The 13374-nt window shown below is 41.7% G+C and overlaps 1 protein-coding gene across 2 annotated transcripts in view; it reads right to left on the bottom strand.

The window, feature by feature from the left end:
- The window catches only part of RALGPS1 (Ral GEF with PH domain and SH3 binding motif 1), a 1694135-nt gene that overhangs the window by 101962 nt on the left and 1578799 nt on the right, over positions 1-13374 (bottom strand). The window contains exons 15-16 of one of the 2 annotated variants that reach the window (XM_085613822.1): positions 10908-10959; positions 848-928 (exon numbers count right to left, since the gene is read on the bottom strand). In XM_085613822.1, the coding sequence (XP_085469948.1) occupies positions 848-928; positions 10908-10959 (133 nt within the window). The remainder of the gene's footprint in view (positions 1-847; positions 929-10907; positions 10960-13374) is intronic. The other variant, XM_085613823.1, reaches the window with a different exon arrangement.

The raw sequence follows: 13374 nt of genomic DNA, 5'->3' as shown, positions 1-13374 counted from the left end.
ATTCATCTGCATATTACTACTCATTCTGAACCACTGCCTGTTTTATTCTGATTCATATTAAACTGATTCTACCATGTTTTGCAAAAACACACCAACTGCTTTTTGGTGTGTTTAATTTAATAATGCAGATTCTGCTGTTATTTTTCATGTCTGCATCAATACTACCTTTTCATACGGAGGTGTAAGATCTCTAGGAATAAGAGATTTGTGTGAAGAGTGATGGTGTGAACATGTATTATAAAGAATGAAATAGCATCTAACTACACTAAAAGAATATTGCAATTCTCCTCCAAGGTACACAACCGTATGAAGGAACTTGACATTTGCTCCGATTTGTCTATATGGTTATGAAACTCCTCAGTGAAATGCAATATGCTTTTTAAGGTATAGGTATCACTTCTCACAATTTAAATGTTCAGAGAAAAAGAATGAAATGAGAATGAGAATGAAATGCAAACTTGGTAGAAAGTCGACCGAGAACTACAATGAGGTAAATGGAAATTCTTTTTTTAATCCACTGCAAAAATCCTGACATTTTCCAGACAATTTTACTTTAACAAATCTGAATTACTTTTAGCTAAGAAGAGAACTCTTCTTTTCTAAGACTCTACATTTAACAGGTTCTTTAATGTGGGTCCATGAATTTACAAATGAAAATCCTAATTGGTGTTTAGACATTTATAATATGTGACATAAACCCCCTGTCATGTGCTAACTAGGATTGTTTTCAAATTACGATTCTCTACAAATATAATTTCATTTGGTAATTGTGTAAAGCATGCAGACTCAAGAGATCAAATTTACACCACATTTGTGGAAAGAGAGACCCACCACCACTTTATGGTACCTGTATACACAGCTTCGACTTCTGGGAGAATTTCGGACTGGAACCCGCCAGTTGGGTCCCAGCGTGGCATACGATCGATCCCTGTTTGCAAATTTAAACATGAGTTCTAACAGTGCAACATCCCTCTGCAGTATACCCACATATAACACACAGCGGAATATACTATGAACACATTTTCCACAGACACATAACATTAATAGAAACAACAGAAAAGTACAAAATGTTTCAAATTATACATAGAAAGCACACTTTCTTTAATTTTAGAACATCACGTTAGCAGTTTGCCTTAGGGCTATGAGCAAGAATAAATACTAATTATAATTCCAGATCTCAGTGTAAAGCATAACAAATGTCAATAATAGATTATTAAGAAATTAAATTTAATGTTTTTAACTAAAAATGCATACGTTCATCTGTAAATAGTATGCCAGTGGGTGTCTTTAAGATTCGAATCTTCATAGGCATTTAGATGTAATATATTTTGAATAATGAGGAACAGCTATACTTTTTTCTTTTTGGTGAGGCCTCTTTATTTAAATTTTTCATACATTTAAATTTTTGAGAATTTTAAGTATTTCCAAAATAATGAAAAATCTATTGGACTGTAACTCTTTCTATCAAGCAACTGTTTTAAACTACTTTATGGGCAATGGACTTAATTTGCTACAAAATGCAATAAATACTTTAGTCTTCAAATGGTAATGGATTTCTGCTTTTACTTTTTCAAATTCTCTTCCTGGTTTGGTCACTAAAAACTCAATAATTTGCAATGAGGACTTTAGGTAAAGATGGCATTGAGTTTCAGTCACATGTCAATTAATAATGCACATAGTAGTCTTTAGAGAGCCGCCACTTTATTTTCTTTAAGAATTTACATAATGGCCTAAGTACCAGCTCTTAGAAAATGTCTATACAAATATAAAGCTGTACATGCTATCTAACTAATGCATAACTGAAACATATAATTGTAAATCGCACAATATGTTTTGGATTTATAATTTAATCAGTATAAGCAATTGTTCATTATTGTACATGGAGGTTTGCCACACCCACACACACACTCATATGTCCTTTTTTAAGAGTGAGAGCCACAATTTTAACTTTCACACACTCATCTTCTCCATGTTGAAGTCTTTCCAATACTGACCTACTTTTTCCTTCCCAGCTTAAGGCACATTTTTTAGCCACATTGGTCATGAGGCAGTTGTAAAAGTTATCACATTCTGTGTCTTCTGTGTCACTGAACTTACCTACTGAGGAGTGGCTTTACCCTGGAAGCAAAGCAGCTATCTTTCCATTTATAAAAATATAAAATATTTTCACTACCATCTTGAATTTTATGATTTTCATCTCCTCTTCATGTTCAACTCTTTCCCTTAAAATCTCAAAAATACCACCAAGACCTGAAGGCTGGTCCTCAGTGATCCCTTTTCCTGTCTCACTATTAGTCAGAGTTCTACTGCAAAGTTCCTGGTATTGCTGCTTTCAATTTGGAGACACTGGGCCAGATGTAGGTGGCCAAATACCGATCGCTAACGCTGCAATTCGCAGAATTTCAGCGTTTGCAATCGGTATTTGGCTGAGAGTAATGTAGGTGAGTTTAAACCTACTGGCAAAATAAGGAATCGCAAAATTTGAGATTCCTTATTTTGCTCTTGCTTTTAAGGAATCACAAATTGCGATTCCTTAAATGCAATGTAGGTAGCACAAAAGAAAGTGCACTCTAGGCTTAAGGAATCGCTAATTACCGCCAACTTCAAGTTGGTGGTAATTAGCGATTTCCTGTAAAAAAGCACTTTTTTGCTTTTTTTCAAGTGCCATGTGGCACACATTCATGCCCTTAGGGCTTGTATGTGCGCCACATGTGCACACATGCACATTTCAGGGGTGCAACAGGGTATCTTTTTGACACCCTGGCACCCTTGAAATAGCTCCCGCTATTTGCGATTCCTTAATACCGAATCACAAATAGTGAATATCTTCCCATTCATTCCTGTGGGCCTCCTAGCCCATAGGAATGAATGGGTAGGTATTCCTTATTAACAAATCTCAATTTGCGATTAGTTATTAAGGAATTTTAAGGAAACGCTTATATTTTAGCGATTCCTACCTACATTCAATTTAGCGAGTCCTTAATAGCGATTCGGTAAAAATCGCTATTAAGGACTCGCTAAATTGAATTTACCTACATCTGGCCCTTTGTCTTCAATAAAACTGTCCATATGCTTACTTTAGCATAACGCCCTAACAGCCTGACCAGGTCCTCCCTGAACCTGAACCCAAGATTCCCAGTACCAGTTTTGCCCTAGTTAGGACTAATAAACCAATTATAACTTGGTTCCAGTGTGGTTACAGCAAAATTATGAATAATATATGCAAAATACAAATCCATCATTTTGTGAATATTTTTGTGCAAAATGCATTCATCAATTTTTGATGCTAGAAGCATTTAAACAAAGCACTGCGAAGAGCAGCCTCTCATGCTGTTGTTCCTGTTCGTTTGTGATACATTTCTACCGCAAATTGGACATTCATTGGAAAGGTTTACAATGAGTGGTGCGTAATAATGCGACATGGTGTAACGGCGTAATTGCAAGAAAGTTCCACAATTATGCTGGCATAATTTAAATTTCACCTATATCTAATTTCACCTAGTAATCAGGTCAACTATACACACTTCCTTCATCTTTCCAGTTGAAGTTCTAAAATTAGTGTGTACCGCAGGGTTAATTGAAAGTTAGTGGACCACCCACCCCCAAATCTAGGTAAGTACCATGACTGTAGAGAAGGGGATGGGAGTGAAGCAATGATTCTATGTTACTTCCCATTCGAATTGGAAGAGGTGGCCATGGAATGACATGAACATGTTTTGTGGTACGATGGCATTACTCTTGTGAACAATTATGGTGTCTGATGCTGTACTTTGTTCTAAAAGATCTGCCTCCAAAATTGGTGCTCTTTATCTGGCAGCTTAATGATATCTTTGAGTGGGTGAGTGTCTGTAGCAGTGAAAAGTGAACCATTGAGTGAAATCAGTAGTTAAAGGTGAAGATATTCACTGGAAAGCTAGCATACAAACTCTTGTCAAACCATTGCTGTCTTGAACCTGCCAGGATAGTTACAGTTATGATTCAAGATTCTATTAGATCACCAGGTGGTACTCAGTAGAAATCATATCTACCACATCAACATAATAAAGTTTCAGACACACTTCAATTAAATGGAAATCAAATAAAAGAGACCTGGTTTTGTCTGGAAGACTACTTCAGGAAACGCTGTTATGTTCGAAACGGCATACATGCTCAATGACAGAAATCGAACAATCGATGTATTTATTGCAGGATTTTCCCCCCAGGTTCGGTATCGATCAAGTCATAGCCTTTACATGTGAGGGGTATAATTGAAGTCATTTGTTTAGAGAATGGTTATAACGCTGGCTTTGCCAATTTCTAAATCTGTTTTAATGCATTTGAAGTTATCCTGTGATAAAAATGAATGCTTTCCTGTTAAATGTTTAATTACATATACAGAAGGCTCTTTGAATATATCCATGTCATTCTTTGTATTGATCTCAAAAGATTATTATCTATTCAATCTTGTGAATTTGAATGTACTGGAAAATGGCAATTTATTATTTTTTTATTTTTGCATTTGCAAAACAAATCTTTTTTTTAGACAATTAATGTTGTCGATCTTCTCGAATAAGCAAAAATATCTTTCCCTGAGAAGGTCTGTAGTGAAGTTTTTGTGTGTGTTATTCCTAAATGCTTATTTTGGAGTGATATGCCAGGTTCCTCTCCTATTTAACTCCCATTCTACTTGATTACCAAGTAAAAGTTTAACATAAGGAGAAGGGCTGTTGTTCCTGTACCTGGAATAACTTTGGATGCAGTGGAATAGACTAAAGGTAGAAGCAAGGGTCACTGTAAAGAGCAGTTCACAAACCTATCAGAGCCACTTAATTCCCAGGCCATGTTCTGCCAGGGAAAGACCACCACTTAGGTCAGTCATATTCTTCAAGTTGTACAATAAAGCACTACATGTATTATTGGCATTTTAAGAAGCATTGGATGTGTAACAATAGTAAAGTCCTCTGCTGGTGTTTCTTTCAGCCTTTGATGGCCACGCTTTGCCACCAGCCCTGGTCCATACATGACCAGGCTTTGGTCTAAATTGTGATATTTGCCACCTTGACAGAATAATGTTTGGCTGCCTACAACCCTCTTCCAGCCCCAGCGCCGCACCAGCATGTGAGCACTCCACTTCCCTTGATGTTGGCACCAAGGCTTGCCTTGATCACGTAATGCCCTAGTATCAGCCCTGCTTGGTGAAGCTGCTGCTTGGCTCTAAACCAGGGGTCTCCAACATAGGTGCAGGATGGACAGATCTGTATCAGATTTTTAGGATAACCACTGACACCCTCATTTAAAGTTAGACCCTTGTTCCCCCAATTACACCCAGATTAGAACAATGAAATGTTCGGTGCTTCTCAGAAGCGGCTCAGGGGCAATATTTACTTATATGGGCCTTCTGCCCCACGCGTCCAATGCTATCTTTCTGTTTATCCCTGTATATCATAATACCCTTAATGGACAGAATGCTCTAAAAGCACGTTAGACCTTCTACTTCTGGTTATAACAGTTGGTAAAGGACTTCTTTATTTTAAAGGGCTTTGAACTCAGCTTGGCACCATATCTCAGGAAGAGGGCCATCAACAAGTGTTATAGCCCCCATTAACGCTCTATGATGAAATATTATCTGCTTTTGTGATGTTTTTAATTCTACTTTAACAATAATGTGAGTGAAACTTTATAGAAAACTGCATAAATCCCGATGATGCGGTTTTCATGGGGTTGGAAACACCATACATTTATACTCGGGGGCATATGTACAAGCATCTAGCACCACTGGAGCGTCACTTTTTTTGATGCTCTGGTGGCGGTATGCCCTGCAACATATTTCCAAAGTTGCATTAAGCCATTTTTGTGGCTTAACGCCGCTTTGTAAAGGGGTGAAAGGGGTGTGCCATGGGTGTTTATGTGCGCGTTCGCCCGCAACACCCATTGAATTTTTATGCTGCCCCAGATTTACAAGGAGGCGCAAATCTGTGGCAGTGGCAAAAACAAATGCCATGCAAGAGCAGGCCAAATGCCATGCAAGAGCAGGCCAAATGCCATGCAAGAGCAGGCCAAATGCCATGCAAGAGCAGGCCAAATGCCATGCAAGAGCAGGCCAAATGCCATGCAAGAGCAGGCCAAATGCCATGCAAGAGCAGGCCAAATGCCATGCAAGAGCCTTGCACACAAGGACAAATGCTTTTATTTCTCCTCATTTTTGCTTTTTCTATTAAACAGTGATGATTTGCTACTTCTATGTGTGCTGAAAAATGCAGCACACATAGAAGTAACAAATATCCATTATGATTTAGCAGATAATTTAAGCGCCAATTCTAGGGAAAATGCAGGGGTGCGCTATATTATGGTAAATACGGCGCATCCCTGCATTTTAAAAATGTCAGAGCGAGGTGCTGCCAAATTTGGCGCAGCTCCGCGCTCTGACATTTTGTTGTACGTATGTCCCTCCGTCTGTAAACGTTTACCACATGCATCATCTTCTACTTCCAAACGGTTTCACATGCTGTCTGTTCTTTTAAATATCTATCTGGTAAGCAATGCAGACATCTATTGCTGCACCTGTCAGTAGCCATATGCAACAGTAAAGAACATTGATGTGAATTGAAATAGCATGAAGAAAGCATTGGTAAATGGAATCGGTCTCGAGTTGGCTGCCAGCCTTTCAGTTTTGTCATCCTCTGCACTTTTATCTCACAATTGCAGGATCTTTTTCGTTCCTGCTTTCTGCCTTTGTCACTGTTTTTCTTCTTTCTCACCTCCTTATAGCCCTCTTTCCTTTCTTTCTCTCTATTGCTCTGGGTCAAAGTCTAATGATGAAAAATATCTGCTAGTTCCCATCTGACAACCACAGGCTCAAATTAAGCACTGGTTGTTTTGCTGCAGATTCTCACTTCTTGTGCGCACTGTGATTGCATTTCAGGACTGACTCCACCACCCTTCAACCACCAGCGCGGTCTTTACTGCCCTTCAACCATGAGTGTGCGCTTCACCTCCGTTCAACCACCAGCACGATATTCACCAACTCAATCACCAGCATGGTCTTCACTGCCCTTCAACCACCATGTGTTGTCTTCACTGCCCTTCAACCACCAGCGTGGTCTTCAACTCCCTTCAACCACCAACACAGTATTCAACCCCTTTAACCACCATCATGGTCTTCACCACCCTTTAACCACTAACGTGGTCTTCACCGCCCTTTAACCACCAGTGTGGTCTTCACTGCCCTTCAACCACCAATGTGTTCTTCACCGCCCTTTAACCACCAGCGTGGACTTCATTGCCCTTCAACCATCAGCGTGCTCTTCACCGCCCTTCAACCATCAACACAGTATTTAACCCATTTAACCACCACCTTGGTCTTCACCACCCTTCAACCACTAGCGTGGTCTTCAACGCCCTTCAACCACCAGCGTGGTCTTCACCCCTTTCAACTATCATAGTGGGCTTCACTGGCCTTCAACCAACATCGTGGTCTTCACTGACCTTCAATCACCAGTGCGGTCTTCACTGCCCTTCAAACACCAGCACGGTATTCACCCACTTTAACTACCAGCATGGTGTTCACTGCCCTTTAACCACCAGCGTGGTCTTCACCGCCCTTCACCCACCTGCGTGTTCTTCACTGCCCTTCAACCACCAGCGTGGTCTTCACTGCCCTTTAACCACAAGTGTGGTCTTCACCGCCCTTCAACCATCAACACGGTATTAAACCCCTTTAACCACCAGCGTGGACTTCACCACCCTTCAACCACTAGCGTGGTCTTCACCACCCTTCAACCAAAAGTGTGGTCTTCACCGCCCTTCAACCACCAACATGGTATTCAGCCCTTATAGCCACCAGCATGGTCTTCACCGCCCTTTAACCACCAGTGTTGTCTTCATTGCCCTTCAACCATCAGTGTGCTCTTCACCGCCCTTCAACCATCAACACGGTATTAAACCCCTTTAACCACCAGCGTGGTCTTCACCACCCTTCAACCACTAGCGTGGTCTTCACCACCCTTTAACCACCAGCGTGGTCTTCACCACCCGTCAACCACCAGCGTGGTCTTCACTGCCCTTTAACCACCAGTGTGGTCTTCACTGCCCTTTAACCACCAGTGTGGTCTTCACTACCCTTCAACCACCAGCGTGGTCTTCTCCGCCCTTCAATCACCAGTGCGGTCTTCACTGCCCTTCAATCACCAGTGTGGTCTCCACCACCCTTCAACCACCAGCGTGGTCTTCACCGCCCTTCAACCACCAGCATGGTCTTCACTGCCCTTTAACCACCGGTGTGGTCTTCATTGCCCTTCAACCATCAGCCTGCTCTTCACCGCCTTTCAACCATCAACATGGTATTCAACCCCTTTAACTACCATTGTGGTCTGCACCACCCTTCAACGACTAGCGTGGTCTTCACCATCCTTTAACCACCAGCGTGGTCTTCACTGCCCTTCAACCACCAGCATGGTCCGCTCTGTCCATCAACCTAGCGTGGGCTTCATCCCCTTTATAAACACAATATGCAAGTGAATGTTCACTTGAATGCTGGATGCACAGCATATGAAATACACTAATTCACATAATCCTGATAGATCACACAAATTAAACAATGATTTATCAAAATCAAATTTAAACGCATGTAAACTGTGAGTTATACAATCATATATTTAGCCTTTATTTGGCTCATTATGCACGTTATCAAGAAAAATCGACCGTAGTCATCATGTACAAAAATTTAAAAAACAGAGAATAAACATAGGAACATGATGGTTGTATTCAAGTCAACTTGAATGTCAAAACGTCTTAGGAGAATATGCCCAATGCATTTTGGGATTTAAAGCATCCCTTCTTCAGGGGCCACTGTAAAAATACAAACAAGCCATATGAATTGGTGTAAACAAAACTAGGAGAAGAACTTACAGAAGAGGCAAGTGAAAATGAATGATCCTCCTAATGTGCTCACGCATGGCAACAGGAAAAATGTGCACTGGTGTGGAAAATGATAAACCCAATAGATGCCTGGAAACAGAAAAACCGGTAATGTGCCACCATAGAGTATAGTGAACAGAAGAATCAAAGAGATGAAAGACTCTTGGGGAATCCCCATTAAAGATCTGAAACTATCCCAAGAATTTAATAAGTCACTCAACTAGGTGCAAGAAGAATTGGGGCAAGACTTACAAGAAGTTAACTGTCCGGTTCCTCTCTAGCAGTGTTGTGAACAATGTCACAATGTTAACTGCAAATCAATGAAATGCGCAAATAAGTTGCAGTGAAATACGGATATAAATGTCTGAATCGCTAGTCAAAGGAGCCAATTTACCTTTCTACGTCTCTGTATTGAGTATGGTCTGGATACTGCCGTCCTTCACTCAAACAACAAATGAATCGGTCTCATGGAAATCTGAACACCCTGTTAATAACCAGAGCAACAGACCACCATGAACCTCTGTACGTTTGTCTCCTAGTTTTGTTTACACCAATTCTTACGGCTTGTTTCTATTTTTACAGTGGCCCCTGAAGAAGGCATGCTTTAAATCCCAAAATGCATTGGGCATATTTTCCTAAGAAGTTTTGACATTCAAGTTGATTTGAATACAACCATCATGTTCCTATGTTTATTCTTTTTTTTTTTTTTTGTACATGATGACTACGGTCGATGTTGCTTGATAACATGTGCATATTGAGCCAAATAAAGGCTAAATATATGATTGTATAACTCACAGTTTACATGCGTTTAAATTTGATTTTGATAAATCATTGTTTAATTTGTGTGATCTATCAGGATTATGTGAGTTCATGTATTTCATACGCTGTGCATCCAGCATTCAAGTGAACATTCACTTGCATATTGTGTTTACAGAGAGGCAGGCATCCTCTAGCTGGCTGGCACGTATACGAGTGTCCTTTTTGGAGTGCCTTTTTCAGCGTTTAGATTAGGTGTGCACTAACTTCAATTATTCATTGTACTTCATCCCCTTTAACCACCAGCACGGTCTTCACCGCTCTTCAACCGCCAGCATGGTCTTTACAGCCTTTCAACCGCCAGTGCGGTCTTCATTGACCTTTAACCACCAGCATGGCCGGACTGGCCGTAGCGGGCACCGGGCGTTTCCCCAGTGGGCTGCCAGAGTGGGGGCTGGTTTTGGGCCCCTGGTGGGCCATTTTCGTGCCGGGGGCCATCAATATCAGCCTCCTGTAACAAAATCGTCCAAAACCAGCCATAGCAAACAGCTCACCCGCATGCCGCCCTACCCACCAGGGGGGCCAGCTGAGCAGTTTGCCGGGCCGGTCTCGTTTCCCAGTCCGTCCGTGACCACCAGCGTGGTCAAGGTTAAAAATATGAGGAATAAAATATGAGGCTCATAAGCACTTTTTACTCATATTTTCCCCGTAAAAAGTACATTTTCTTAAACTTTAAATGAGGGTGTGACTGTGTAGCGTGAGTTCCATTTAGATTAACTGCAGGACACATTTTCATATGTGGATGTCCTGAAAGTCTGGCAGGGATCCGTGTCTCCTGGATCTAAGTTAGTCATCCCTGCCTTAAACACATTCTTGCCCAATCACCAAGTTGTTGCCGAAGCAGCTTCTGTTTAATGACATTCGTATGTAAAAAAAGTGCTTCTAAATATGGAAAATACTTCTATTGTTTCAAAACAGCCAGTTGGAGGATGTCCTGTCTATGTGGCATCAAATGCAGATTTTAAAAAGCTCTGGAGCCGCGGAGAATAAGCACAATTTCAAATGTAAAAAATAATTGCCCTTAAGAACAGTGCATCCTCTTCATGCCCTAAATTCGTGATTTTTTTTTATAAAGAAACAACTATATTTTGAGCTTTGTGTACAAGTTTAATATTTCTGAATTGCTGCTTAAGCAACTGTTTAATAAAACATCCTTATCTTCTAAAAAAATGTTGCACATTCCTTCTCTAACTTACCTTTCCATCGCTGACGTCATTTCCTCACTGAATTCCGAGCTCTCGCTGCTTCCTGTCAAAAAGTACAGGCACAAATAAATTAAACTGTAAATTTAATAATCTGTGATTCTTTACCGTCAGTGCATTTTGGAACAAGTTAGAGGCATATATTAGATTCGCCATGTTTCAATAATTATGGTTCAGTAGTTATGAAAGACGAAAGGCATAGGTCTGTCCTTCAAGTAAATAATGAAATATGTTTGTATAAAGAAAGGAATTTCCCCCCACCCCCGCGGCTCCCAAACTACCAAACGGAAGAAGCAGATGGTTTCGCAGCCAGACTTCCCAAAAGTATGAGCGGCGCATGGAACTGTATCAAATAATGCTCCTTCAACTGGAGAACCACAAGTCCCAGAATCCACGGTGCTTGTGAATCAGCCAGGACAAGCTTAGGGAGCTAGACATATCATAGAGCAGTTACGTTTGACAAGTCGCACACACAGGATGTGACAAGCTAGAAATATAAAACCAAGCATTTACAAATGCAATAAGTATGACCTATTTCAGTGTCTGGATACTCCTTACATAGGTGCAGTAAGTACGGTAGCATGATGTGCCATTTTTAGGTCTCACCTAGTGTTTCAGCGCAAAGCGCTGCACGCTTTGCGAGGCATGCTGTATTAGGGTATTTTTTAGAAGTGGTGTGGAAGCCCCGCCCATATTTTTAATTGCTGGCGCCATCGTCAATGGTAAATGCTGGCTTCCAATTGATAATGAGGCTTCTTAGTCCCTCCTTGTTACCGCCCTGTCTCCTTTTGGGACCGCCCATCAGGACTGGATCGTTTACTTGCGGCGTTATACTGTCTCCTTCATTAGTCGGAAGGCACTATGTTTTGTCAGTCGCAAGTTGAACAGCTTGACAGGCGGACAGTGGTCTTAAACCAATGTGCTGGTTAAAAAAGCAGCGTCAGAACAATGGCTATCTCCGATAGCCCTGTGCCTCGCATGTCCTGAAGGAGAGGGCAGGGGCGCTCAGTCACATGACCACGTCTTGCAGCCAGCGCTCCCCACGGGGCCGGCACTTTGTTCGGGATGCTGGCAGGAGCTTTGTGTCAGAGCCCTGTGCCTCGCATCTCCTGAAGGAGAGGGCAGGGGTGCGCAGTCACATGCCCGTGTCTTGCAGCCAGAGCTCCCCACGGGGCTGGCACTTTGTTCGGGATGCTGGCAGGAGCTTTGTGTCAGAGCCCTGTGCCTCACATCTCCTGAAGGAGAGGGCAGGGGTGCGCAGTCACATGACCATGTCTTGCAGCCAGCGCTCCCTGCGGGACCAGCACTTTTTATTTAAATGTCCATGCAAAGTTAGTTTACTTAGTAAAATACCGGCTTTTATTTTTTTAAAGAATGGTATATATCACAGTTAAAGTGTTAAAGAACTCAAGTGTATTTTAGGTAATGCGGTTTTAGGCGCAGCCTTCTGTGGTGTGTGGGAATAAAAACCAGTCATTTAAAAAATGTGCAGCAGTGCATTCGCCGACTGAGACTTGGACTCTTTACTTGCTTGTCTCAGATATATAGTTTTGTGATTTCAATTTAAAAAAATAAGAGTTCCACCGAGCTGCAGGCACCAACCAGCGCGGGTCTGAAACGCAGATGCAACAAAACCGATACAAGAAAATGATTAATAATTTTATTCTTAGTAACTTTGTTTTCACTGATCGTTATCGTTATTACTCACATTAGTAGCAGGGGCAGCAGTAGTGACAGTATTGTTTTTGTTGTGTTTTTCTGTATTATTATCGTTATGTAGCTGTTGCTTTCCAGGCAGACTCTTGTTCCTACACTATGGATGTGAGTACTGTTGCCCATAAACATGCAGCGCCCCCACCCTGGCTGCAACAAACCAGCTTGCTCCTTCGGGTTGGAGGATGACAAACGACATATTTGTACGAAATAAAAGCGAAATGAAATTGTGTTTACAAAAAAGAATGAAAACAAATGTTGCTGATGAAGGCTGTCCGAGCATTCCGTAGCGCTGGAGTCACAAAGTTGTGACCCAGGAGTTCAGGAAGGGTGTGTGTACGGCGCCTGTGTGTCTGTGCACCTGGGACGATGAAGGTAAGTGGGTATTAGTAACTGGTGACGAACGACCTCCACCGAAGCCGCCCATCCGTAGCGCCTTTGAAGCCTCGAGTAAAATGCCTCGTGGGAAAGATAACGAATAACCCGTGTAAGGACCAGAGTGGGGGTGGCGTAGCACATGTGAAGGAGGGTGCGTTTATTCAATGCTTCCAGCCATCTCAGAGACGATACGCTATTCGGGAAACCTTTTTGGCTCGCAGCCCCAGCAACAGCTTCATGTTCACCCGCTGCCCCAGTGAAGTCACACAAATGAGTGAGTGAGGCAAAAGAGCCGTAACACAATTCCAAATCGTAAAAACTGCAAACCTTGTTTTCGAGTGATGCGTACAAACGTAATTGGAAATATCTT

This window comes from Triturus cristatus, chromosome 1_2 (assembly GCF_964204655.1).
Source record: "Triturus cristatus chromosome 1_2, aTriCri1.1, whole genome shotgun sequence".
Lineage (NCBI taxonomy): Eukaryota > Metazoa > Chordata > Amphibia > Caudata > Salamandridae > Triturus > Triturus cristatus.
The sequence above is the reverse complement of the archived record's forward strand: the minus strand, read 5'-3'. Positions and strand labels throughout refer to the sequence as shown.